This window comes from Melopsittacus undulatus, chromosome 7, assembly GCF_012275295.1.
Source record: "Melopsittacus undulatus isolate bMelUnd1 chromosome 7, bMelUnd1.mat.Z, whole genome shotgun sequence".
Lineage (NCBI taxonomy): Eukaryota > Metazoa > Chordata > Aves > Psittaciformes > Psittaculidae > Melopsittacus > Melopsittacus undulatus.
The window spans coordinates 40010320-40034898 of NC_047533.1; the positions used below are offsets into that span (position 1 = coordinate 40010320).

At 39.1% G+C, this 24579-nt stretch overlaps 1 protein-coding gene across 8 annotated transcripts in view; it reads right to left on the minus strand.

Annotated features, from left to right (window-relative positions):
* The window catches only part of PALLD (palladin, cytoskeletal associated protein), a 191154-nt gene that overhangs the window by 22439 nt on the left and 144136 nt on the right, over positions 1 to 24579 (minus strand). For all 8 annotated transcript variants that reach the window (XM_031045797.2, XM_005145509.4, XM_031045800.2 and 5 more), the window contains 3 exons: positions 16197 to 16892; positions 2809 to 2944; positions 386 to 487 (listed from right to left, as the gene is read on the minus strand). In XM_031045797.2, coding sequence (XP_030901657.1) covers positions 386 to 487; positions 2809 to 2944; positions 16197 to 16892 — 934 coding nt within the window. The remainder of the gene's footprint in view (positions 1 to 385; positions 488 to 2808; positions 2945 to 16196; positions 16893 to 24579) is intronic.

Genomic DNA, 24579 nt, shown 5'->3' on the forward strand with positions numbered 1-24579 from the left:
AGCAGACTTTCTGTTGTGTTTTTGGCCTGCATCCAAAAAGTGCAGATTACACAAATAAAGAGAAGATGGTTTTAAGATAGTAGATGTATTTTTTCCTTGAAAGACGTAAAGGTCAGCACAGAATAGGATAAACGGAGGAGTATAAAGCAGAGAGCAGACGTTTGAGAACTCTCAACCTTATGGAAAAACTGAGCAATAAGCATGTGATCCTCCAGTTTACTTCACTGATATAGAACATATGACTCCTGTAATCAGAACTCTCCTATCAGATGCAGATTTATTGTCTTATGTAGGAATTATTTCTTTTTTTTAAGACAATCACAGCCCGTAAAGAAGAAAAATGGAAAGAATTTTTTTCCCTATGAAATTGTGGAGTTTTGTGCACCTGTATAGCAGGATCTTCTTCTGGTTCTTGTATACTGAAGACAGTTGCAGCACTGTCTGCTCCCAGCAATCGACGAGCCATTTTTTCCTCATACGTTAATCTCTGAATAAAAAATAATATGGGGATAAGGGGGAGGGAAAAGAAACAAAACCAGTTCTTATTTCCCATTGAGAACCACAAGGCAGTTAGACAGTAAGCAGTGCTTTAGGTAACATTACTAAAAGAGAGCAGCAATATGTTTCTAACAGCAGTTTTCTACCGCAGTTTGTAATGCATTTTTTTTGCATTACAAGTGGCTCTTCTGGCTTAAACAACCCTTGCCCTGATTCTGCCATTTGTTTCCATGTGCTTGCCAGGAACTTGGGCAGGATTGAGCAATAGGAACTGCTTAAATCAGCATGGCCATCAAAAAAGTGCATGTCAAATCATCTCCAATCTTATTCCTAGTCGTTCTGCTTTATTTTTACATTAGAACCACACGGCAGGAAACTGCCAAAAATGCTAAGGAGATACTACTCTATTTGAGGATTTTGTCAAAAATATGACAGATTTTTAGAAAAATATATTCTTTAAGGGTTTTTGTTTCTGTTTCTTCTTACTCTTTGGGAAATTACAGGGACAGCTTATAAAATACAATTTACACTCAGAAGGTAAAGCAAGTTAAAGCAAAGCCTTAAGTGTGCAGTTCAATTATTTCATTATTACTTTTTCTTCTACATTCAATAACATGTCACACACTTAGACACTTCACTATACATCAGTGCTGCAAAAAAATGCCAGTGACTGAAAGACAAACTCATTACATGGTGACATGCCTCATTTAAACAGAAAAATGAAAGAATGGAAATTGTAAAACATTACAGCTATTAACACTTCCATTCCTACAAATTTCATTTAAATTAAGTTTTAAAGTATGCCATACTGTGGCTAACCCAGCAGGCTGAAACTCATGAAAACAAGGTACCAGAGTGGCTTGGTTACAAATGTCTAAGGAAGTCATGAAGTTTTTCTTCACTTTAATTTTTCCTGTGATTACTCCAAGTGCCCACAGCCATGATTACGCGAACAGAATCACCCAAGACAGGAATCTGCAAAGCAAAAGCCTCAAGGCAAGCACAAAACCAGCGTTCACATGGTCCAAGCTCCCACATCATCTGATCACAGGGTTTTTTTTCCCCTCAGGCCATGTGGGCTTTCTCAGGACATTCCATTCATTTGTCCAGGCCAAACATCTCTTTTACTTTCCAAAATAGGCATTGACAGTTATGCTCAGCCCACCTTCTTTAAAAAAAACCTACAAACTTACATACTATGAAAGTGATTGTGCTTAACTGCTACAGAAAACTGCCAACCCTGTGCAGTCAATGGAGAAAGGTAAGTACAGAAGCACTAGTCACTCCGAAAGTTTTCCCTACTTTACTCCGCTGACTTCACTAAGAACCAGAATCCAGCAGCTGTGGACTAGACAGTCCGTCTCAATCAGCTGTCTTGAACTACACCACCTCAGTCCACATCCTGGACATAGTAGCAAACCCATCAAACTTCTGAGCATGGTCCAGAAAACCTAAAGCCCACTACCTTTCAGTGACACAAACGTATCCCATGGTATTCTGATGCTTTTGAAAGCATTTCATTGAAAAAAAGGGTTGACAATCTACATTTAAAAAATTAACAGATTCCTGTGTCAAAGACATTTAAATCAATGCCTTGATAACTGTAATCAAACTTTAGGAGAATTGCTTCTTGTCAGCTCTGAGCAGGAAGAATCTGGTATGTTATCAATTAATGGAGAACTTTGAGGCTGTGCATTTCAGTTGTCTGAGATGCCCATTTTACCTCCTTTCTTGACTCCTCAAGCAGGTTGTTAACTCCTGATAAAGTCTCTAAGTTAGTACTATAGGTTATTTTCTATTCTACTGGTCAAAAAAAATCCCACAACTGCATGATCTAATGACACCTGATTCCTAATGGGTTGTTTCTCATGATGAACTGTCATGTATCCCTTTGATGTCCGCTTACCACTTAAGTCTTTCCCTTGTTGTCCAACAGCTGGATAAAAGGTAAAATGAGCCTTGTCTGATCAAGAGCTCTGTATATACTCACTGGCCACTCAGTAATGAACATGCAAAGCACATAGCCTCTGAGGCAGAAAAAGGTACAGACTGTGCAGGCTTATGCAAATTCATCACCCTTGAGACCTCCACTGCTTTGTTAGGCCCAAGTGAAATTGTCAAGCAAAAGGAGGAGCAACAGGTCAAAATGTACACTATCATTCCTTACGGAAATGCAGCTTTGGGAATGCAAGTAATAATAAATACATAAAATATAAAAATAATCTACAATAATTCTTTTATATGCAGCATATCTGTGAAACTGCCCAGGATTCCCACTCCCATTCCCTGGGGTATTTTATGTTTTTATACCGGTTGCCCATTGTTCAAAAGGTCTTCCTTGAAGCGAAGTTTTCTTTCCAGATCCTGAATTACAGCATCTTTTGACCCTTGAATCTCTTCATCTGATGCTATCCTAGCAGTTCTGCCTGTTTTCTTGGGAAATCCCCTGCAAAACAGTACAGGAAAATTCATAAGCTTTCCTGAAATCATTGGTATTTAGGAATTTATCTGGACCCACTGCTGCTGGTGAAGAAAACAACATTGTTTCTTTGAAATTAAAAGTCTGGTATTTTACTTACTATACTATCCCTGCTAACTCACATCACTGATGAAATTATTAGTTTAAAAGCAAAGTTAAAGCTAAGCTTTATGCATGCATTAGTTAGAATAGGACTCAGGATTGTGTAAAAGTGGCTGTAAACACCATACACTCAAAGGGGAAACTGATGAGCAATAAAGCAAAGTGAGAGGCAAAATGAAAGAGAAAGCATGACTAGGTAAGTGGGGATGGAAGATAAACTAGGTTCTTATGGAGTACTGGCTAGATAAAAGATCAGAAAGATGCAAGGCAAGGCAGTTAATAATTAATTTCCTACATTATTTATTAACTAATTCCTTGTCACAGCTTTGCAGTACACAATGCATAACTTCATGTTTATTCTGCATCTCCTTGTGAACACATAACTGGAAGGCAACATGTAAATATTATTTCCATACTCTGGCAAAAAGGAAAATCATCCCTGTAAAGCAGTTTTCAGCAGCAGGGATTCACGGTGGAATAGCAAGGATTTCACAGAGCTGAGCTATGCCTCATACCAGCCTACAAGTTACGACAGTACTTTCAGGATGTTTCACTCTTACTTTCTGGAATGGCACAGGGAATCTTTTTTCCCCAGTCTGAACTAATATTTAACATTTATGGTAGCTCTTTTGCTGGAAATGCCCAACATTTCTATTGGAGATCAGTTGCTCTTACACAGCTGCAAAGATACCAGCATTCTATCAGTACGTGAAACTTGTGGCACAGCCCATTTCTCCAGTGAAGTCACACATTATCATTTAAAACATTGACACTGATTCAATGAGTTCTGGTTTTCTTTTTTTTTCCCCACTTCAACTAAACAGGGCTCAGCCCATTACATGGGAATGACTTATGCAAAACACGGAACCAAACCAGACAAACTCACAGATGTCAGAGATGGGGAAAAAAAGAAAACCAGACTAGCATGTAAGTGGTAAACTTGTTTCCAACACACAACTTCATAATTCAATTACCAAGACCAAAATGTTAAACAAGAATCATATGGAGATAGCAATTTTTCTTGGATACTCTTGGTACTAATTTTCTATAACATGGCTAGAGAAAAGTCATTCTTCTGCAAGTGTTTTCAATGGTAACTTTTAGCATTAGTTAAAATGAAACAATACATACATGCTGTCAAGAGCCCAAAAAGGAATTAAGTGAATACATTAGGAGAAGACAATAATTGGAAACATTTATGTCTAAATTCCTAAAACATTTCATATTCTGTTACTGAAACTAAATTTAAAATGGGAAAACTGTAAAAAGAACTGTATTTTCCCATTAAATTGCAGCAAAAGAGCAGACAGTTGCCTAATGTCACAAACAGACAGAGAACAACAGCTTCCCTCACCCTGGAAATATTGGGCCACTAGCTGGAGATCTCAGTAACCAGCAGAATAATTCCCTCAGCATTTAGCTGGGCATCTTTGTCACAAGTAACAGAGAGAGTCTCCTCCACTCTATTTTGGGGAAGAAGTCAGGAAAACTATCCCATCTACAGGGAGACAAGAGAATGCTAAGAGGAAGAAGGGGTAAGATCTCTTCAAGGAAGAGATGTTTCAATAACTTAAGGAACTTGGGGATAGTAAATTTAAAGGAAGACATGGAAGGAAAATGGAGAGAAGAAGGTGGGAAGAGGGCACCAGAAGGTAACATCCCTCAGCAAGGCTGGACCAGCTACTGGAAAGCTAGTGGAAAGGTGGCATCTATCTCTCTGCTCAGAGCCTTTCCCTTCAGCTTCCAGCCTCGCACCCCACTCAGCTCTGCACTGTCACGGAAATGAATTTCACCACTTTTCAGATAAGCACACACACCTCTCAAAATAAAATCTGGCCAACTTAAAGGCAGCTTACTTCAAATCTGGCTTCACCTTGACGAAGCTTTGTGCCAGCTTTTCATGGAGACACACATCCTACCCTGAAAGTTCCAAATGATAAGAAACAGTTTTAATTTCACGTTCTTACAAATTTCCTACCTGAGTGATAAAGTCTTAGCAGGAAAAGGCCTGCTTATGTTTGGCACTCAACAGGCTGTAAAGGTGAAATGTGCAGTTTACCCAAGAAAGTCCCGACAGCTCATGAAAAGAGGGAGATGGGCTAAGTGCTCTGGAGTGGATTTCAAGTAACAAGTGAAAGCATTTCCTGAAGCATTATCAGTTATCTCTGAAAACAAAAAACCCAAAGTAAACATATCCCTTCTAAACCAGGAAGGAGCACTGAGAGAATTACAGGTCAACAAGTTCAAAATGCATCCTCAAGGTAAGAAAAGAGTATTACAGTCCCTTTCAAAGCAGTGAGGATAATAAGGAAATGAAATTAGAATCATATCAAACCTCACATGAGCATGCAGACAAACAGAAAGAAATAGCTTTGATGCAGTTCAGTTTGTAGCTTCCGAGTAAGCCTTCAGGCTTACTGAAGTTCCCCAGTAAATCAGGGGAACAGAGTCTGACTGAAATTTCTACTATATGGCTGCACAACTGTCTGAAAAAGCTATTCAGAGAGCATCAAGGATTTTTTTCCCCATCAAACTGGGAGAATAGAGACCAATGAGGTACTTCAGAGGTCTATATGTACTAAGTTCAGTACTTAGTATTTCAACCTTAACAAATGGAATATGAAATAAGAAAGCATGTTTCTCAAGTGGGCTGCTTATGCTGAACTTATGGAGGCTGCAACTCATTTGCAGGTAACAGCTGCAATGATCTTCATAGTTAGTCTAGAGGTGGTCTAATGATGAGAAAACCCAGGAAAAATGTTCAAAGCATAACAGCACATAAATGCAAAATTAGCATTAACATATTCAGCATCTCCCAAGAATCTGTGAGGCTAAAACTTGGATGTGAACCTCCCCCCCAGCACAACTACAAACAAGGCACCTCTGTGCCTGGCAAAATCTGAGAGCTGATTCTCCTGAAAGGCATGCTAGAGCACATGAAAAACAACAAGGTGCTTGGTGACAGCCAGCATGGCTTTACTAAAGGGGAATCCTGCCTGACCAATTCGGTGGCCTTCTATGAAGGGGCTACAAAGATGATGGATAGGGGTGGAGCAGTTGACGTGATCTACCTGGACTTGTGCAAAGCGTTCAACACTGTCCCACATGACATCCTTGTCTCTAAATTGGAGAGACATCAATTTGATAGGTGAACCACTCTGTGGATAAAGAACTGGCTGGATGGCCACACACAAAGAGCTATGGTCAACGGTTCAATGTCCGGCTGGAGACCAGTAACGAGTGGTGTCCCTCAGGGATCAGTGTTGGGACCGGTCTTGTTTAATATCTTTGTCGCTGACGTGGACAATGGGATTGAGTGTGCCCTCAGCAAGTTTGCTGATGACACCAAGCTGTGTGGTTCTGTTGATACGCTGGAGGGAAGGAATGCCATCCAGAGGGACCTTGACACACTTGTGAGGTGGGCTGATGCCAACCTCATGAAGTTTAACCATGCCAAGTGCAAGGTCCTACACCTGGGTTGGAGCAATCCCAGGTACAGCTACAGGTTGGACAAAAAGGAAATTCAGAGCAGCCCTGCAGAGAAGGACTTGGGGGTGTTGGTCAATGAGAAAATGAACATGAGCCAGCTTCAGTGTGTGCTCGCAGCCCAGAAAGCCAACCATATCCTGGGCTGCATCAAAAGAAGCGTGACCAGCAGGTCAAAGGAGGTGATCCTGCCCCTCTACTCTGCTCTCGTGAGACCTCACTTGAAGTATTGTGTGCAGTTCTGGTGTCCTCAACATAAAAAGAACATGGAACTGTTAGAACAAGTCCAGAGGAGGGCCACGAGGATGATCAGGGGACTGGAGCACTTCCCATATGAAGACAGGCTGAGAAAGTTGGGGCTGTTCAGCCTGGAGAAGAGAAGGCTGCGTGGAGACCTCATAGCAGCCTCCCAGTATCTGAAGGGGGCCTATAGGGATGCTGGGGAGGGACTCTTCATTAGGGACTGTAGTGATAGGACAAGGGGTAACGGGTTTGAACTGAAACAGGGGAAGTTTAGATTGGATATAAGGAAGAAGTTCTTTACTGTGAGGGTGGCAAGGCACTGGAATAGGTTGCCCAGGGAAGTTGTGAATGCTCCATCCCTGGCAGTGTTCAAGGCCAGGCTGGACAGAGCCTTGGGTGACATGGTTTAGTGTGAGGTGTCCCTGCCCATGGCAGGGGGGCTGGAACTAGATGATCTTAAGGTCTTTTCCAACCCTAACTATTCTATGATTTCAAAAGGAAAAAAAACTTAATTCTCAGACACATTAGCACGAACCATGAAACTTCACTGCTTTCCTTTACTCCTTGCTGTTGGACCCTGGATCCAGTTTTACCACTGCACTTCAAGAAAGATACAGCAAATTGGAAAGTTTTAGAACAAAACCCCCTGTCAGACGGTTTTAAAAGAACAGCTTTTGTGACAAGCTATGTCATATATGCACAAAAAAAAAATCTATTTATTTAATCAGGAAATAAGGAGAATGGAGATAGAAAGGGTGACTCAGTTGTAAACCAGGAAAAAAATAGGTAGCACTCAATGATTCCCCATTGCATTGAGGATAATAAGTACACAAGAACTTGAAGAACAACAGGCCTAGCTTAGACAAAAAACAGGTAGAACTCTCCTTTCTCCACCCTCCAACAGTGACAAGTAAACACTGGAACAAGTCACGTAGGGAAGCTAAGGAATTTTATTTAAGAAGAAGGCATGCAAATATCCCAGCAATGGTCTGGGGATCCCTGGTAGCTTTTAACAGGAGAGGCAGTCTCCCTGACAACCTTCCAGATTTCTGGTCATGTGCCAGAACATCCTGAGCTTTGCACAGTGGATGTGAAGTGTCATCCAAGACCTGGTCAAGGCAATTTGCCTGAAAAACAGATTCCCTTCCTTTCACTTAAGTTTACAATGTAAGCAAGGTTGTTTAAAAACATAATGACAGAAGTGAGTATCCATCGAAATTTCTTGAAATGCCTTTAGCAACCCCCTCTCTTTCAAGAGAGGAAAACTCCTCTTGACTATTTCAAACTGGGACAAAAAAAGAAAAAAGAAAAAGAAGAGTGAGACCTCACTTGAAGTACTGTGTTCAGTTCTGGTGTCTTCAACATAAAAAGGATATGGAACTGTTGGAACAAGTCCAGAGGAGGGCCACGAGGATGATCAGGGGACTGGAGCACCTCCCATATGAAGGCAGGCTGAGAAAGCTGGGGCTGTTCAGCCTGGAGAAGAGAAGGCTGCGTGAAGACCTCATAGCAGCCTCCCAGTATCTGAAGGGGGCCTACAGGGATGCTGGGGAGGGACTCTTCATTAGGGACTGTAGTGATAGGACAAGGGGTAATGGGTTTGAACTGAAACAGGGGAAGTTTAGATTGGATATAAGGAAGAAGTTCTTTACTGTGAGGGTGGCAAGGCACTGGAATAGGTTGCCCAGGGAAGTTGTGAATGCTCCATCCCTGGCAGTGTTCAAGGCCAGGCTGGACAGAGCCTTGGGTGACATGGTTTAGTGTGAGGTGTCCCTGCCCATGGCAGGGGGGCTGGAACTAGATGATCTTAAGGTCTTTTCCAACCCTAACCATTCTATGATTCTATGATTCTAAGAGGTGGACAAAGAAAATGCAATTCTTCCTGCAGATGCTCTATTTCCACACCCTTCAGAGTTTCTTTCTTTCTCTACATGTATACACTTTAAAATACGTACATAAATATACACACACACACACATAAATACCCCTCACCAAATAAGCTCTGAAGACACACATTCTTGGGATGAATGTCAAAATTGCTATAAGGCAATGACAACAAATGGAAGATCCTTGGTAAATCTATTCTCTAAAGCACAGATCCATTCAGCTTGAGATGGTTTGTCTGTCAAGACAGCCTGGCAGCAAGCTTGTTTGAGCTGCTTTTGCAAATATTTTTTACCATCTTACATGCCCTTATCTGGATGCATTAAGGTTTGTGCACTAAGTCCTTAGTGACTCATCAGGTTTCTTTTCTTCGTTTCTCAGGGAGAGTATTAAACAAAACGTTCTGCCAATTCATTTATGTATTTGTATGTTCATTCTTTGCCTGATGCAATTTTCAGAGTACGTTGTGATTATAAAGGTAGCAGGAAGCAGCTGGAGAAGACATATTTCAATGCCTATCAGTCTTTGAGAATCAGGCTGCAATTCACACAGATTTTTAAGCATCTCAGAAACATGCAGCTCTTAAGTCACAGCAGGCCTGAATACAGACATAGATAAAAGCACATAAGTCAAAATTCATTTGGTCAAAAAGGGTGTTATGGAATTGCCAAAACTCAGTCATCTTAATTCACACAGAGATTTTTGATAGCAGAGATTTTTGCAACCTTGGTTTGGCTCTCCTTAGTTATGTTTGTTTAGAAAGAAGGCCAAACCAGCAGTATTTCTCATGTTTTAATTACACACAGTGCATGCTGGATGCAATTCCTGCTTTTCCTATGTACCTTTTACAGTGTAAACAAGGGCAACAGGCTGGCTGTTGTTATCCTTCCAAGAACAAATTCCTATTTGCAGCCAATATGGCTCAGTTTCACAGAAATCCAAATCAATTCTCTGGTACTGAGGTAATGAACAGTAACTTGATTTTTCCTTTAAAACTAAAGCCTTCCAAAAATACAGCTAATTCCTGCCCACTTAATACATTTTTTCACTTACTGTAAGAGAGTTACTACAAGCACTGCAATAGGTCACAAACTTTGAAGCTGCAGCTGCATACTAAAACCCTTTCAGTCTGATCTTGTCATACACACTGTGGAGACAGGAGTCAGCTCTGTTCAGCAATATGACACTACATTCATCTGAATTCAGGCAATGCCTGAGGCACAGACCTGACTAAGGATGACTTGTACTAAATGAAACAAAGGTAACAAAAGTTCAATTATTTCTACCACCCAAGGTGATGAAACTACAGTTGAAAAAAATTGTGCTTCCACATTGGATAGGCTCAAGACTGATATGAATGTGTTTCTGAGTAAGTCTGAGCCTTCTTAGTGACTAGATAACAGAGAACAACTCACCTACAAACTGCACACCTACCACCAAATATCCATTTTTCTAAAGCTTATCTTTATAAATGCATTTTTACTTATTTAAAGAACTACTATTTTTCATGCTCCCATTCAGTTCCTTCCCCACCTGAGCAAGTTATCCTTCTGCTTCATGCTGCACTAGTTAACACAGATACACAATTGTCATTTGCCTTTCAAAAAACATCCGCATGGTTGGATATTGATTTTTTAAAACATACTTATTTTGTAACCAGTAATCTTATCTGAATCCCTGATTGTTACCAGCTTCACCTGAAGTGTCAGTAAAGAAGAAATCACTAAAGCACGGACTACTCCTGAATGCAGAAAAGGTTGGCACAGTCCTCAGAGTCCTGAAGTCTTGAGAAGATCAGGTGGCTGCCAAAAAAGCAGCATGTGAAAAAAAAACCCTACACTGGACTGAGAAAAGGTAATATATCCAAAATATTAACCTTTACTCCAGTTGATGAAATGCTTCTGTTTAAGGTCTCCACAACTATCAAGCATTGTACCTGGCTTCTACATTCACAGATATTTTAAGCTAATCTGAATGCCATAGAAACAAGGAGGTTAAGCTCTCTGAAGAAAAACATCTGCAAACAAAAAAAGTTACAAACCAGTGCTGCTAAGCAGCCTCTCTCCCTTTTCAACAGAAAGGTTGTATGTACTAATTCTCTCAGTTAAGTTCACTTGCCATCTTACAACATTCTTAAGCATCTGCAAATACCATTTAGATAAAGAACTAAACCACAACAAAATAAAGCAAGAAACTTTAAACAAAGATGGTCTAATGGACAGGAACACAAACCCTAATACTGGCTGGAAGTTTTCCAGTTACAGAAGTACTTGTCTTCAGATGCATTTTCTTGAGATCCAGGATAACACCAGGCATGACTGAATAGGTAGCATACAGAGATGAGGTGAACTCCCTTAGAAGCACAAAGCCATCCTGACCCTTCCCTCAGTTTGATGCTGGAATTCTTAATCAAGGTAATTATTCCAATGTATCACTTTTTTCATCAATCATACTGTAGGCTATCTCCATTCATTACAGTTGTGACAGGTATAACTTACAGAAATGGGAAAAGTAAATGTCTGGTCTGCATAGGACAGAAATAGTTCACTCTAAAATGAAAGATAAGATTTGTACTGGAAGATGGTTGAAAGCTGTAAGATAAAAAGATGGGGACGTGCAGCTTTTCCTCAGAGTGGTCGCCATCATTGCTAACTGACTCAAGGAACATGAGGGTTACTAAAACATTTGCTTCAGCGCTATTTGAGATAGTATTCAATGGACAAACCACAGTACATGCCCCTGATTCAAAGAGGAAAAAACCACAGATCATTCTGATGTTGCTATTCTTATGACTCCCACATAATCTCATTTAAGATTTGTATTTAAGGTTCTAGAGATCATTGAAACAGCAATTAAATCCAGTTGTGCTTGATGATAAAAAATGCTTATTTAATTACACTTTGAGATACTTTAGACACTCTTCAAAACAATGATTTCTTTTCTGTTTTCCACTATTTTCCAGGAAGTTGTAAATCTAGAGACATACTCTTTCAGCAGTTCTGTAGAGTCAGACTGTTTCTGTTTGTGACTCAGGTTATTTTACTTTAAGAAAAACCCTACTTTCAGGAAAAGTGTCTAAGAAAATACTGTATTTTTTACTTGAGTGCTTTCAAAAGAATGTATGTATGGCTGACAATACATGGTTTTTATACTTGGAAAGAGATTGTATTTCTTCAGGTTAGGTGACTCCACAAGCTTCCAGTAGCAGGATTTATATTCTTGTTATTTAAATATTCACTAAATGCTGACCAGATCCTTCTCATGGGATTAATTTTGCTTTCACAAATGCTCTTGTAAACTTGCCAATGTATGTGCTAGCCTAGAATTTGTAAGTATTCTTACTTCTTTTCATACAGATATAATTTGTTTTTTTCTATAAACATAGAAGAGCAGATTCCAGCTCCTACAGACTTAACTGTGGGCAAAACCCCCTCAGTTCTAGGTCTGTCACATTAACTCTGCTCCCTGCAAACCTTTTGTAACTCAAAGTTAACTTGAGTCCAACACATCCACTCACTTCTTTAGGTGAAGAAAGAACTGAGATTTTTTAAGAACAGCACCCAACAATCTTACTCCAGCCAAGCTTTACCTCTGAAATACCTGACAAGCATTCCTAATGCCTTAAGTACATAATTAGGTACTTAATTCCACTAGCTTTTCTCTTTTGTTTAATATCACTATGCTCTGGCCAGGGATGAATTTAACACACCTGCCCGATTAACAGAGAAAAAGGTTATTCCCAAAGCTTGCTTAGCTACCACCACAACTCCACCACAGTCACAGCTTGAAAATGCTGGTCACTACAAAGTGCCTAGAGCTTACTGGAAAGAGGAGATATATTTTATTCAACTGAAGCAGTTACCATACAATTGTTGCAAATGGAGTAAATTCACAAGTAGCTATTCCCATGATAAAGGCAAGGCTGTAAGACTACATGTTATTAAAAAAACAGCAAAAAACCCACCCAAACCAAACAATCCCCTCAGTGTCATGTTTCCAAATCTATCAACTGGAAAGAATGTTTATTTGATCAAACTGGTTTTTCACTGTCACTTCCACAGATTCTCAGGGTCCAAAACCAAGGAAAATATCAACTGTTAGTGGAAACATTAGCATTGTATTTACTGCTCACAGAGTAAGGGGATGAAATAGTTGGAAACATTTCGTCTGACCCCACAGAAAAAGAGGCAGAATTCTTCCTTGGATTAATTTATCTTTTAAGTAGAACAAAGATAGATACACTGGAAAAGAAATGCCTGGAGAAAGCCGGTGGAGGGAAGGTCTGACTCCATGACGAGAAATTAAGACTCTGTTGGTTTGTATGCAATCACTGTGCCTTCGATTTTACTGAAAATATCACTGATGCTGCCTTTGAACATCTACAAAAATAATTACCTCTAGCTTCAATGCTTATTACTTTACCTTTATTCTACTCCTACCACAAAAGCAATCTGAGGAAAATAAGCACGATGCCTACCAAGTACTGATTCTGAAGAGCAGATCTGTGGCTGCACTAAGATTTAGTAATGAAAAAAAAAATTATCGAAGTGTATGAAAAATTTAGGGAAAAAAAATTTCAATAGATTCCACAGTATATCAATACGCTTAACTTCTAAAAACAGTCTGCAGAATTTCTTACTCTGCCAAACAATGGATTTTGGCAATTACAAGAGACTCTGACAAGGCTACATGTTCATTTTTTCTTTCTTTCAGGTACTTGGCTATCAGTGTACAGTACCTACAGCCTTGGAGAGAAGAGACTGAAACAGCCATGGTAAAAAGACCATGTAATCAAAATATGAACAGTGAGTTACCAGCCCTGAAATACACAAAAAAGGCAAGGGAGCCATGAAAACATTGAAAGCAGAGAGGAAAACTGTTTGAAGAGCATTTTATCTGCTAGAAGCATTTGATAGAAAAGTGCTGAAGTATCTAAATGCAATGAAAGGTCCAAGTCTGCTTCCATTGATGCTGGAAATATAATAAACAAAATAATACTAATTATTTTTAAAAACTGTATTTTTTAATATCATGAAACTTTCAAAAAATGAAATAAGATAATAAATCATAAAGCTGTTGCCTAAAGAGGAAATCCTACCACTTCAAACACTGTATTTGGAGTCTCTATAGTGCAAAAATGTACCTCCTTTCCATGAAAGGTATTTCTAACTGCCTAGTTCACTTTCAGCAACCCACTACCATATTCTCCATATCACCACCATATGACTGATCTAGAAGAGACAAAGCTACATGGGATGACTACCATTTTAGATGCTGAGCTGAAGCAAAACTTTGAATGCTCCAATTTGTCCCTTGTACTGAGCCTGCACAGCACTCTGTCAGAAAACAGTAACATCCTTTCCAATTTATGAATCTTAGATCATGGAGTACATGGCCAGACTATAGGCTGAGGTTATGGAATACTCTGAATGGCTCAAAACCTACAACATCTCAGAAAGACAAATGTGTTCAAGAAAATAGGATTTGTGAGGATGAAGCAAAAGACAAGGAAAAAGTGAAGGTGGGAAAAAAAGAAAAAGATCTGAGGCTATAGCACAAAGCAGAAGAGACCAAAAGCTGTGGGGGGAAGGGAGGTAAGAAGAATTGCTCAGGAGCGGTATGAGAATTATGGGAAACAGAATTATTTACTCACCAAGGCACACATTAGTAAGTTACACAGTAAAATGAAAAGAGAGAGGTCAGGGAAAAATTGGCATCAAAGATACATGACAATAGATTATTACTTTTTTTTTTTTGCATCACACAGTACATCTTTTACCATGTTTTAATGTTATAATTCAGATGACAAATGCTTATTGTATATATACACACATATGTATATATACATAAATTACACACACATACATTCAGTACAGTTAACATGATCCAGCTCCCATCTGGACTACATTTCCTGAGGGAATGCAGGCCAAACAGCCAACCACCTCAACCTCAGCTTAGAGCCTGAGACTGCTGCCTCATTCTGGGGGAGATAGGCACATCATCACATGCACACCCGGACTGGCTGCTAGGCTTGGGAAAGTGAGGGGCATGGGGAGGGGGAAAGCATCCTTGCAGAGTCTTCCCTCTGTCCAAAGATCAAAGGGAATGAGGAATAAAACAGCTAATGCATCAAACGAGAACATGTGTGCATGAACGTAGCATAACAGGGAAAGAGGGACACAGCAGAGGATCAAACTGCTGCTTTCACCCTCAGAGCACACAGAATGGAACCTGAAAGAGAAACCAGTTCCTATCCAGAACTATATAGCTGTACTACAGCTATTCTTGAAAAATCAGGGATAAATTCAGGCTTCTGAGGACTGTGCTTATCAGTCAAGCTGTCAGTAATTTAATCATGCAGCTTTCAGCAGTCAGTACCAATAGAGAAACTCAGCCAGTGCAAAGGACATGGTAAGACAGAAAATCACAACTATTATAAGTGCAAGGGATAACAGTACTATTTATTAATTTTTCTCCTAAGCCTGTTTTATGGCCAGAGTCCATAATGAGCCATATGACAGAAATCAAGATAAAGAAATGCTTTTTAAAGCATATGTATGATTTATTACTTTGATATCTGTCTGCTTTCTGCCTTCTCTTCCTTTTCATATCTTGGACTGAAATAACAGAAGTTCCTACCGCAACAGCCCGTAGCTGCGCAAGTCACCTAGATACCATAGATCTGTTTAGACAAACTTCTAGACAAAGTTATAAATAAGCCTTGGACACAGCTATTCTCATTTTTGTTCTTCAGCATGTCTCTTTGTTCTCTAAGGATGGAATGAGAGTATAGTGCCAGTGGAAAGACAAACTGATCTATGACGGGAGCTGACATGCTCCAAAATACTATTTTGGCCTTTAGAGAAGACAAAAGGGGAAAACAAGTATGCAGAGTTGTTAGGGGGAGGGATTCTGCTTGGTTTTATGCAGCGCTTTTCTAAATCCCCTCCTAAACCCTTTCCTAAACTTTGTCAGAACAAAAACTAACCAAAAGTCATATATCATTACAACCACTTTGTTGTCAGATGTAGACTTAAATACTTTATACTTTTAAGTATCACAAAGCTATACAGATTTCTGAATAATGCTGTCTTTACTTGGTATTTCTCTACCTGCAGGCATAATAGGAACACAGACTGCAAATATCACTGCATATGTGACTTTAAAGGAACTGGGTCATGAGAGGAGTTTTCCTGGATCTCCTTCCACCACCCTAGGCATGAAGAGCCTTTTGCTACTGCTTTCATATTTTCATCAACTCCAATTTAAAGTTTTAGCTTCTCCTCTTTTGTGTTCCTACTCTAGGACTCTCTCAGAAGCTCACTTCTGTGCAGTTTATATCCCTTCTCTAGCACAGAGGCATTGGCAGACTATTCACACATATCGCTGTAAGGTGGTAGGTAACATGGAAGTACCCTAGAAACTTAAAATGAAGCAAGTGCAGTAATCTTTAGTACAATCTCCAGTACAGTCAAACTCAAGGAGCTCATTAGCAGATACTTACGGAGGCGTCACTCCTTTCGGGAGGCCTAATGCATTGACAGAAATGGGTGGTGGCTGGGATGGCAGCATGGAGCTGAGAAATGCTGCTGGAGACTGGCTGGAGTTAGGAAATCTGGGAGTTGGAGACAGGCTGTGGGAAGGTGAAGAAAGGGAAGGAAGAGGAGGGGGTGGGGGAGGTGGAAGTGGAAAGGAATCACACACCGGATATGTTGCAGTTGGACTAAAGACAGGTGGAGGTGGGGGTGGAGGGGATGGGGAAGAAGGAGACCAGGCATACTCCCCTTCTGGGGCAAACTGCTGAGAGAAGGGAGGAACAGGCACCCTCCCAAACTGCTTCTGAGAAGCAGTTGGAGACATAGGAGAAGGAAGGCTGGATGTAGATGATCCTGAAGATGGAGTCACATAACCTGAAGCAGGGCTGATGTTCTGAGCAGCAATGAACTGCTTAGGTCGAGCATAGTTGAAGGAGCCGGAGGACTGCATGTTTGGGGAAGTATGAGAGTTAAGAATACTCATTGGCACAGGAGAAATAACAGACTGGCTGGATGCAAGCTCCTGGAAGGAGGGAGGAGGAGGAAAGGAAGGAGAAGAGGGAGGGTGCTGGTGATGATCAGGTTGCTGTTGGTGACGGTACCACTGGCCACTTTCTCGCTCCAGACGAATTTGGTTCTGCAGCTGTTGTATTTTTATAGGGTCCCTGTAGGAAGGAAAAATAGACAAAAAGATGATCAGACATGCAGTGCTGGTTGAGGAGGAGGTAAAAGTTCCACCACTTCATGATCTAGGAAAATCAGAAGGCAGGGAAAGTTAAAAGTGCTTGCGTAAGTTCAACAGCCTTATTTCCTCAGAGCTAAAACATGGTACATGGTCTTGAACTCAAAAAGGGGGAAAAAAGTATATGCATTCTAGAAGTTAACAGAACCTTCAGCTCTTAGAAAAGGGTAAATTATAAGACAATTTGAAGATGCTAAAGATATTTTATTTTCAGATAATATAATGGTAAAAATTTGTTGAAGTTCTTAACAAGGTTTCTTTTCATCTCTTGCCCATTTCATTCAATGTCCCTGTTTCAATAATAAGCCTCAGATATTTACCTAGTGACAACTTTAGCCTTGATTTCTGCCGCAGTCTACGCAGGCCAATTGGGCAGACCTAATTGCTGCCATACTTTTAATGAGGTACTTGGGGAGAAGGTACCATCCCTGGCAGAGTTCAAGACCAGGTTGGATGAAGCCTTGGGTGATATGGTTTAGTGTGAGGTGTCCCTGCCCATGGCAGGGGGGTTGGAACTAGATGATCTTGAGGTCCTTTCCAATCCTAACTATCCTATGATTCTATGTCAGACCTACCCATGTATCTGTAGATGAGCAAATAAGACTTCCAAGAATCCTTTGTAACCTAAGGAACTCAACTTCCCCGTCTTTAGTCACACTTGTTCTTTCAGGCTTTATTCTTAATTGTTGGCGCTGAGATGTGTCTTAGTAGGTACTGAAAACAATTCTGAGGAGTTACTAGTTGCAGTACAATCAGCTCAAATGGAAATAAGGAGTTCTTTTAGAAATGCAGACATTCACCAGCATAACAATAAAGACTAAAAAACTAATATACAAGAGCAGTCAGAACAGTTAATTAAATAATAAAAAACGCAAAATGTCCAGCAGTGAAGAAAACCAGACCATGCACTGCCTTCTTTTTTGTCCACAATACCAGTGTTTGAATGACACTGAAACCAAAATTAACTGTGTGGTCTATTATCTTAAAACACATCAGACTGACTTGCTTAAAAATTGTCATCTTCCAGCTGGAAATCATAACTTTATCTCAATACTCCAGATGTCCACAAATTTTCAGCATATGTACATACACCTTTGCTGTATATTTAATATAGAAGTACTTTATTATATACATGTGTGTCATTGTTTATGTCCGATTTAAGTATTTTGAGCAGAAATTTTAGAAGCCATCTCCTTCATGCATAACGTGTGAATGTACAATTCTGGCACAACAATATACTTTTGTTGTTAGCAACAAAATTAGAAATGGTAATATCATCATATTTTCCAGTCTAAGATTAATTTTGATATTCCAACCATCCATATTTCCCAGAAAATATTTTCTGACAATAATTCTGCTTATGATCTCAGGCCAAAGAAGAATGTTTATAGATAAGAAAACGGGGAGCAAGCCTGGTTAGGACAGAAAACTGAAAAATCAGTTATTTACATCTAACAGTTGGCCTTTTTCTTTTCTGTTGTAAAGATGGCTTCATTCTAGAAACAGCCATCTCGCCAACAATACGTATTTCAGTACTTAAAAGGAGATTGCATTTTCCTTTTTAATTAAATCAGCGACAAGAATATTGAAGTGTTGCAGCTCACTTGTAAATTTTATAATTCATTTTTAATGTTGACAATAGAGACTCTAAATCACTATCAGTTCAACTTTTCACTCCATAGGACATGAACTGAACCTTATTCCTCATTTTTTGTTAAGTTACATAAAAGTCTCCTTTCACTGAATGGGCTAAAGCAACACAATTTTAGTTCCCATCATCATGTGACTTTCTTGGCTGGTGGCAGAAATACTTCAGATCACCTCAGATTGGAAAGAGGAAGTCCTCTATTACTCTCAACTCATTCTGTATCTTTAGTCTGACTATTTGCAGAGCTACAGTCCAACACCTCTAACATGATTTACAAATAATACTTATTTTTCATCAGTCACCCCCAATATTATTTTTTTATTAGAGAGAGGCTAATGTTAAAAACAAACAATGGGGAAAATTTAGTATTGTAAATGGTGTGCTGAATACAGAAGAAACTTTGCTGTCTCCAACCCTTCTATGTTTACCCAACATGTGCTGAAAGCAAATCAGTGTCTTGTCTTGGGACTTTTATATTTCCCTTGCCAAGTCAGATGGCGCTCTGCCCAGCCAACAGCATCACACAAATGACCATTTATGGCCCTGTCAATGGTAAGTATACTACTACAGTGCCTGCCACTGAGCTGCTGCTGTACCAATCTAGGTTGCAGCAAAGACCAGTTTCAGGGTACATCTACAAAAAGGTTGGCAGGTTTGTCTCTGCTCTTACACTACATTTGACTTGAGGCCACAGGAATATACATGCCTGTAAGTCAGGATTTAGTACCTCAAGACAGCACTAACCCTATTTGCAAAACTTTTGATCAACTTAGGGGGCCAGGCAAAGCAAGCGTATGTCTGCTTGAAAAATTCACATGCAGACATAATCATCACATCAGTCCATGTAGTGAAAAACCATAAAGACCTTCTTAGGGCAAATTTTCATGCCAGTGGTAGAAATGCATGATCCTTGTCTGCAAAGGGATGTTCTCTACCATAGAACTTTTGACAGCAGATACTGCCCTATAATAGTAATTTCTTGGGCAGATATATCCTAAGGATGTGTCACTATGAAGAAGGAAAAATAAAAGAATAATTACTTCACACATCTTCCTTTGCCATGACACCAACAACAGTGGAAGTTCTACATAGGTAGGTCCCTGAAAGATAAAACTGCTGTATTACAGATACAGAGCCCAGCAGCCAAAATTAGGCAAAGGAATGTCTGCTATGTTGCCCTCATCAGCAGGGAAACAAAGGGAATTTAAAAGAGTTCAATTTTTGGATGAGATTTCAGGAAAAATTAGTTTAATTGTAATGACATCCTCTTTCCAATTAGCTGAAATAAGTTTTTTAATCCCAGTGTTTTAAAGGGCACACATGCTTTCAGGGAATACATCAACTTTGTTTAAACAATAGAGACAAACTTATTTTTTCAGGAGGAGTCTTTAATTTTGCCAAATAATTAATTATAACAATGTAAGAATGGACATTTTAAAGTAATTTTTTAGTAAAATTCAACCAGTGAATAGCAAAAGTACATACTTTAAAAAGTCATAACCAGGGTAAAGCAAATATTGAGACATTTCAGCAACTTACTGAAAACCAGGCCAACTAGTACATAAGTATTTTCAAAAGGTCAGCTTCACGTTTCCCTTTTTCGTTTTTCAATACCAAGTATATTTAACCAAGATTTTACATACATTTTCAGATGTTCTAATAGATATGCTAAAACAGTTAAAGAAATGCGCATGGGAAAGCAATAGTATTTCAATGGAAGCAGACCTTAGTTGCAACAGACATGAGGTTTCTGGCCTGCCTTGTCTGTAAGACCAGTTGCATGCACAGGTTCAGCTCTGGGCACCTGGAATCTGCTCAGTAAGGTGATGACTTTCAGAGTAATGATAGTGAGAAACATTTGAAAACAGTTGTTCAAAGGGAAGACTAGAGACATTAGGTTTCTTGGCGGGCTGCTACAGAATGTTATCTTTTTAAAAGCAAAACACTGATTGTATAAGAAAATAGCGGACAGAGATGATCAGAATCTTTTCTAAGGATGCCAATACATACAACATATTTTCATAGCTACTCAAGCCTTCATCTTCTGAGGTATATATTTGGTTTAGACTATAAGAGGCTTTTTTATCTTTTTACCCCATTTTCATAACGTTGTTTGTGGTTGTTTTTTTTTGTTGTTGTTGTTCCCTGATATCTTCTTTGTATCACATTGATCTGAAAATTAATAGAGCAGTACTTGACTTTGAGAACTGAACTGGTAATAACCACCATTGGGAACTGATGTAACTTTAAGTGCCTGGACCCTTGCTATGGAGAAGGGGACAGAGACAGATGGCTGTACATCCCAATAGGAACTGGCTACTGGATTGCAGAGGACATAACAGCAGATAGCATTTTCAGGGATGCAGCAAATCCTGCATACAGAAAGTTCTCTGTCAGGCTTATTTGCAGGTTCCCAATGTTAGGATACCCACCAGCTTTATTTTAACTTAGATTTTTATTAAAAAAAAACAAATAAATAAAAAATTAAAAGGAACAATGCCCCTCTTCCGGGAAGCACCCCACTATTTACAGTTAAATCAACAACTCCTCCATATAACCTGCTCTGTGTACCTTCTAAACACAGAAGTTTATATACAAGTCCTTCTATCCAGTTTATCTATCTTGGACGGGAAGATTCTCCAAAGGTAGGGGGATGCTGACCAAGTCTTGAGGGAAGCAGTCATGCACAACATGAACTCTATCCAGGTAGTGTCTACCATAACACATGTTAAGGGCACTGAAGTATTCAGTGTTTTACAACACTATATATAAAGTACATTGAAATAAACCACCACAGGTAAAGAACCAAGATAAATTTTTTTTTTCTACAAATTTCCTAAATTCTAGGTTTTGGCCCTCATATTAACAAAAGAAAAGGAACAAATAGAATACAGACAAAGAAAAGCAACTTTTGTTTGAAGGAAAGAATTTTATCTATCATCTCATCTATGGAAGAGGAGTGGGCTCACTTCCATGTCAAGTCATTCCTGAACAAAAGCTGTCTGGCCCCTTCACAATCCTACCAGTGATTTGCCCTTTGAGAAACAGATGGTGCAGTTCTAAAACAAACCAGACCTCTCAAATGAAAGTACAGGAATATTTTGAATGAAAGTAATCAGAATTAACCACAACTTCAAAAGCTTGAGCTACTTTCCTAAATGAAGATTTGAAACCAATGCCAGAAAACCTCTGTATTTTGATTTTGGGGTAAGAACAACTCACCTCCATGAAATCCACCTTCCAATGAAGGCCTAGCTTCTAACTTAATATTACTACTTCAGTCATGCCAGACCTCTACCAAAAGGGAAACAGCCACCATCATGCTGTATTAAAACCCATGGACTCTTCTCAGGTAACACTGACTTCCATGTCAGCAAGTATGCATGCTTAGATGTATTTTTATATGTATATGTTAATACATATAAATAGTTATACTTAGATATTTATAAGGCAAAATTCAGGATGGGATTTTTTTCCCCATAATTTATTAATTTATTAAAATCAGAATGTATAACATACAGTTGGAGCTCTCTGTTCCTTGGCAGCCTAACTGGATAGCTGGTAGGCATGGAAGGAATGTAGAATTAGAAGTGGTGGGAGCTTGGGAGCTGCTGTGGTTCCCGCACTTGATCAGATTCACAGCGCTTCTGCAACTGTGGCTCCCAGGCAGCTGACATGGCAGACTTGCCAGGTAGTTGTTAAGCTAGCTCTTAAACACACTGTTGAATTTGCTTTCTATAACCACAGCATTTGTATTTTACTACTATAAATGATATTGTTGCAAATGAGTAATTTTCTAAACTTCCTCTGACAGTTACTGTCTAAGAGACTGAAATGCACACACCCACTAATCCAAAATTTGACAGTAGTCACTGGTATCTGTAATTGTACTCTGATGAAATCCCTAACATAAATTAACGTTTTCCACCAGATTTATCAATGGTTGAGAGTTGTTAAAAAAAAAAAAAAAAGCTAGCAGTGAATTAATTATCAGCTGTACTGAGAATATATATGCAGAACATAAAAGTAATTCCAACTAAACTGTCCACTGAAGGAGTATTTACTCATTTTTAGAAACCTACATATATGACAAGGCAAGAAGGTAAACTTTCAAAGGCCCTTTGTACAAAACCCACAACACACAGCTTTCAGGCTGCATTAATACAAATACATTTACTCAAGTATTAAGCTTCTTGATGCTGAACAATCCCTTACATTCTGAAAAAGAAATGTGGACCGTTTAAAACCTTGCCAGAAGTCACATTTATGCAAGACTGAAGTTACCAGTTCCAGTAAAAACCAGGGAAAGAGATAAGGGATGCAGGGGACAACGATGCACATGACAACAAAACCCAGCACCAGTTTGGGTTCTACCCTGCAAACATTCAGGGATAACTTTTGTCTATACTAACATTTCATGGAAGATGCGGGTTGTCACTACAATTTAATCCTCATGCTGATTACCTACAGAGCCCTAGCTGGGAACCATCTCAACCAGCTGCAAATTGTTAACATTTTCATTACTTGCCCTTCAAAGCCTGACAATCTTAAAATGCAGATTCATGACAGAAAACATTTTCCATATTTCAGGTTAATATACAGGAGTGTTTATAATTAATTTCACTGTAACCTAATGCACTCTCAGGAAAATCAATATGGTGCAAGAGCTAACACAGGTACTGTATTATGAGCACACTACGAAACTAAGCTTGACTTTTCATCTGAGAAACTTCATGCACACAGAAGAGAAACGTAAACCACCTGCATTGTAGCTGCACTGTTTGTGAACTCTCTTGTAAAGAAAACATGCTGCAATTTGGCTGTTAAAAACTTTCCTATCTATCCTAAAAAGTGGCAGTTGTACGCGTGCCCATTTTACATTATGGTTTGATTATCTGTCACAGGCATCAAGGTAATTTCTGTACTGAGGAAACCAACAGTAGTGATAGTGCCAGCATTCAGCGAACACAAGCAATTCTTTTTGAGACAGGAACCATTTTTCATCTTTCTATACCACCGCAGGGACTTTTTTCAAAACATGCACCAGTGAGATAACACATTTAGCGTGGGTACAGAAAGAAAGGAAATTGTGCTCTTGTGCACATTCATTGTTCCCAAAAGTCATAAAGACATAATACAGTTTTAGCAAAATGGCTGAACATGTACCTCTGGTATGTTTAGATCATAACAATTAGTCTGGTAGTCAAAAATCTGTCTGGTTTAGTAATTCAACAGTGTTATAAACTAGCACACAGAATATCCAGTTGATGGATTTAAGTTAAACAAATGACACAGGTAAAAAGTTTTACTGATAAAGGAAGAAGGAAGTTATGTTATTAAAAGGTCAACTGCAACAGGGCATTAATAAGAGCAATACAGGTTTTGATTTAGAGCTGAACTGACCTGAAGTATAGGAAATCATGACTTGGAATGCAAGAATGAACTGGCCTGCAAGTGGAAAAAAAATGTTTTCTGCCTCCAGTTGTGCTATACCTTGTGGAAGGTTATATTCTGTGCTGACTGGTATATATTCAAAGAAAATATGGAGAGGAAAATAAATTTATCCAAGTTCAAATAACTGTACTAGCCTAAATCCAAAAGTGAACAGAGGATGGACAGCCATTCCTCTTCTACTAGATGTAGTATGATACATTTTCTCAATGCTGCCACTGGAACAGCACATGCACAATTGTCTTTATTTATTTTAAAATTAATATATTTGATTAACAAGATGCTCTATAAATAATATTTCATCTACCACTGCCCACCAAAGCTGAGGGATTTTCTTATTTTTATGACTACCCACCAACAGTTACAGTGGGCTTAAAACTGGACCTTCATGCTTTCAATATTAACATGCAATACCTGTGAAGTGTCTGTTCTTTGGGTTACATGTGAAGATGACTGGTTTATACTACTGAAATAGATACTTTTGTGAGGAAGAATGATCATATCAAAATCA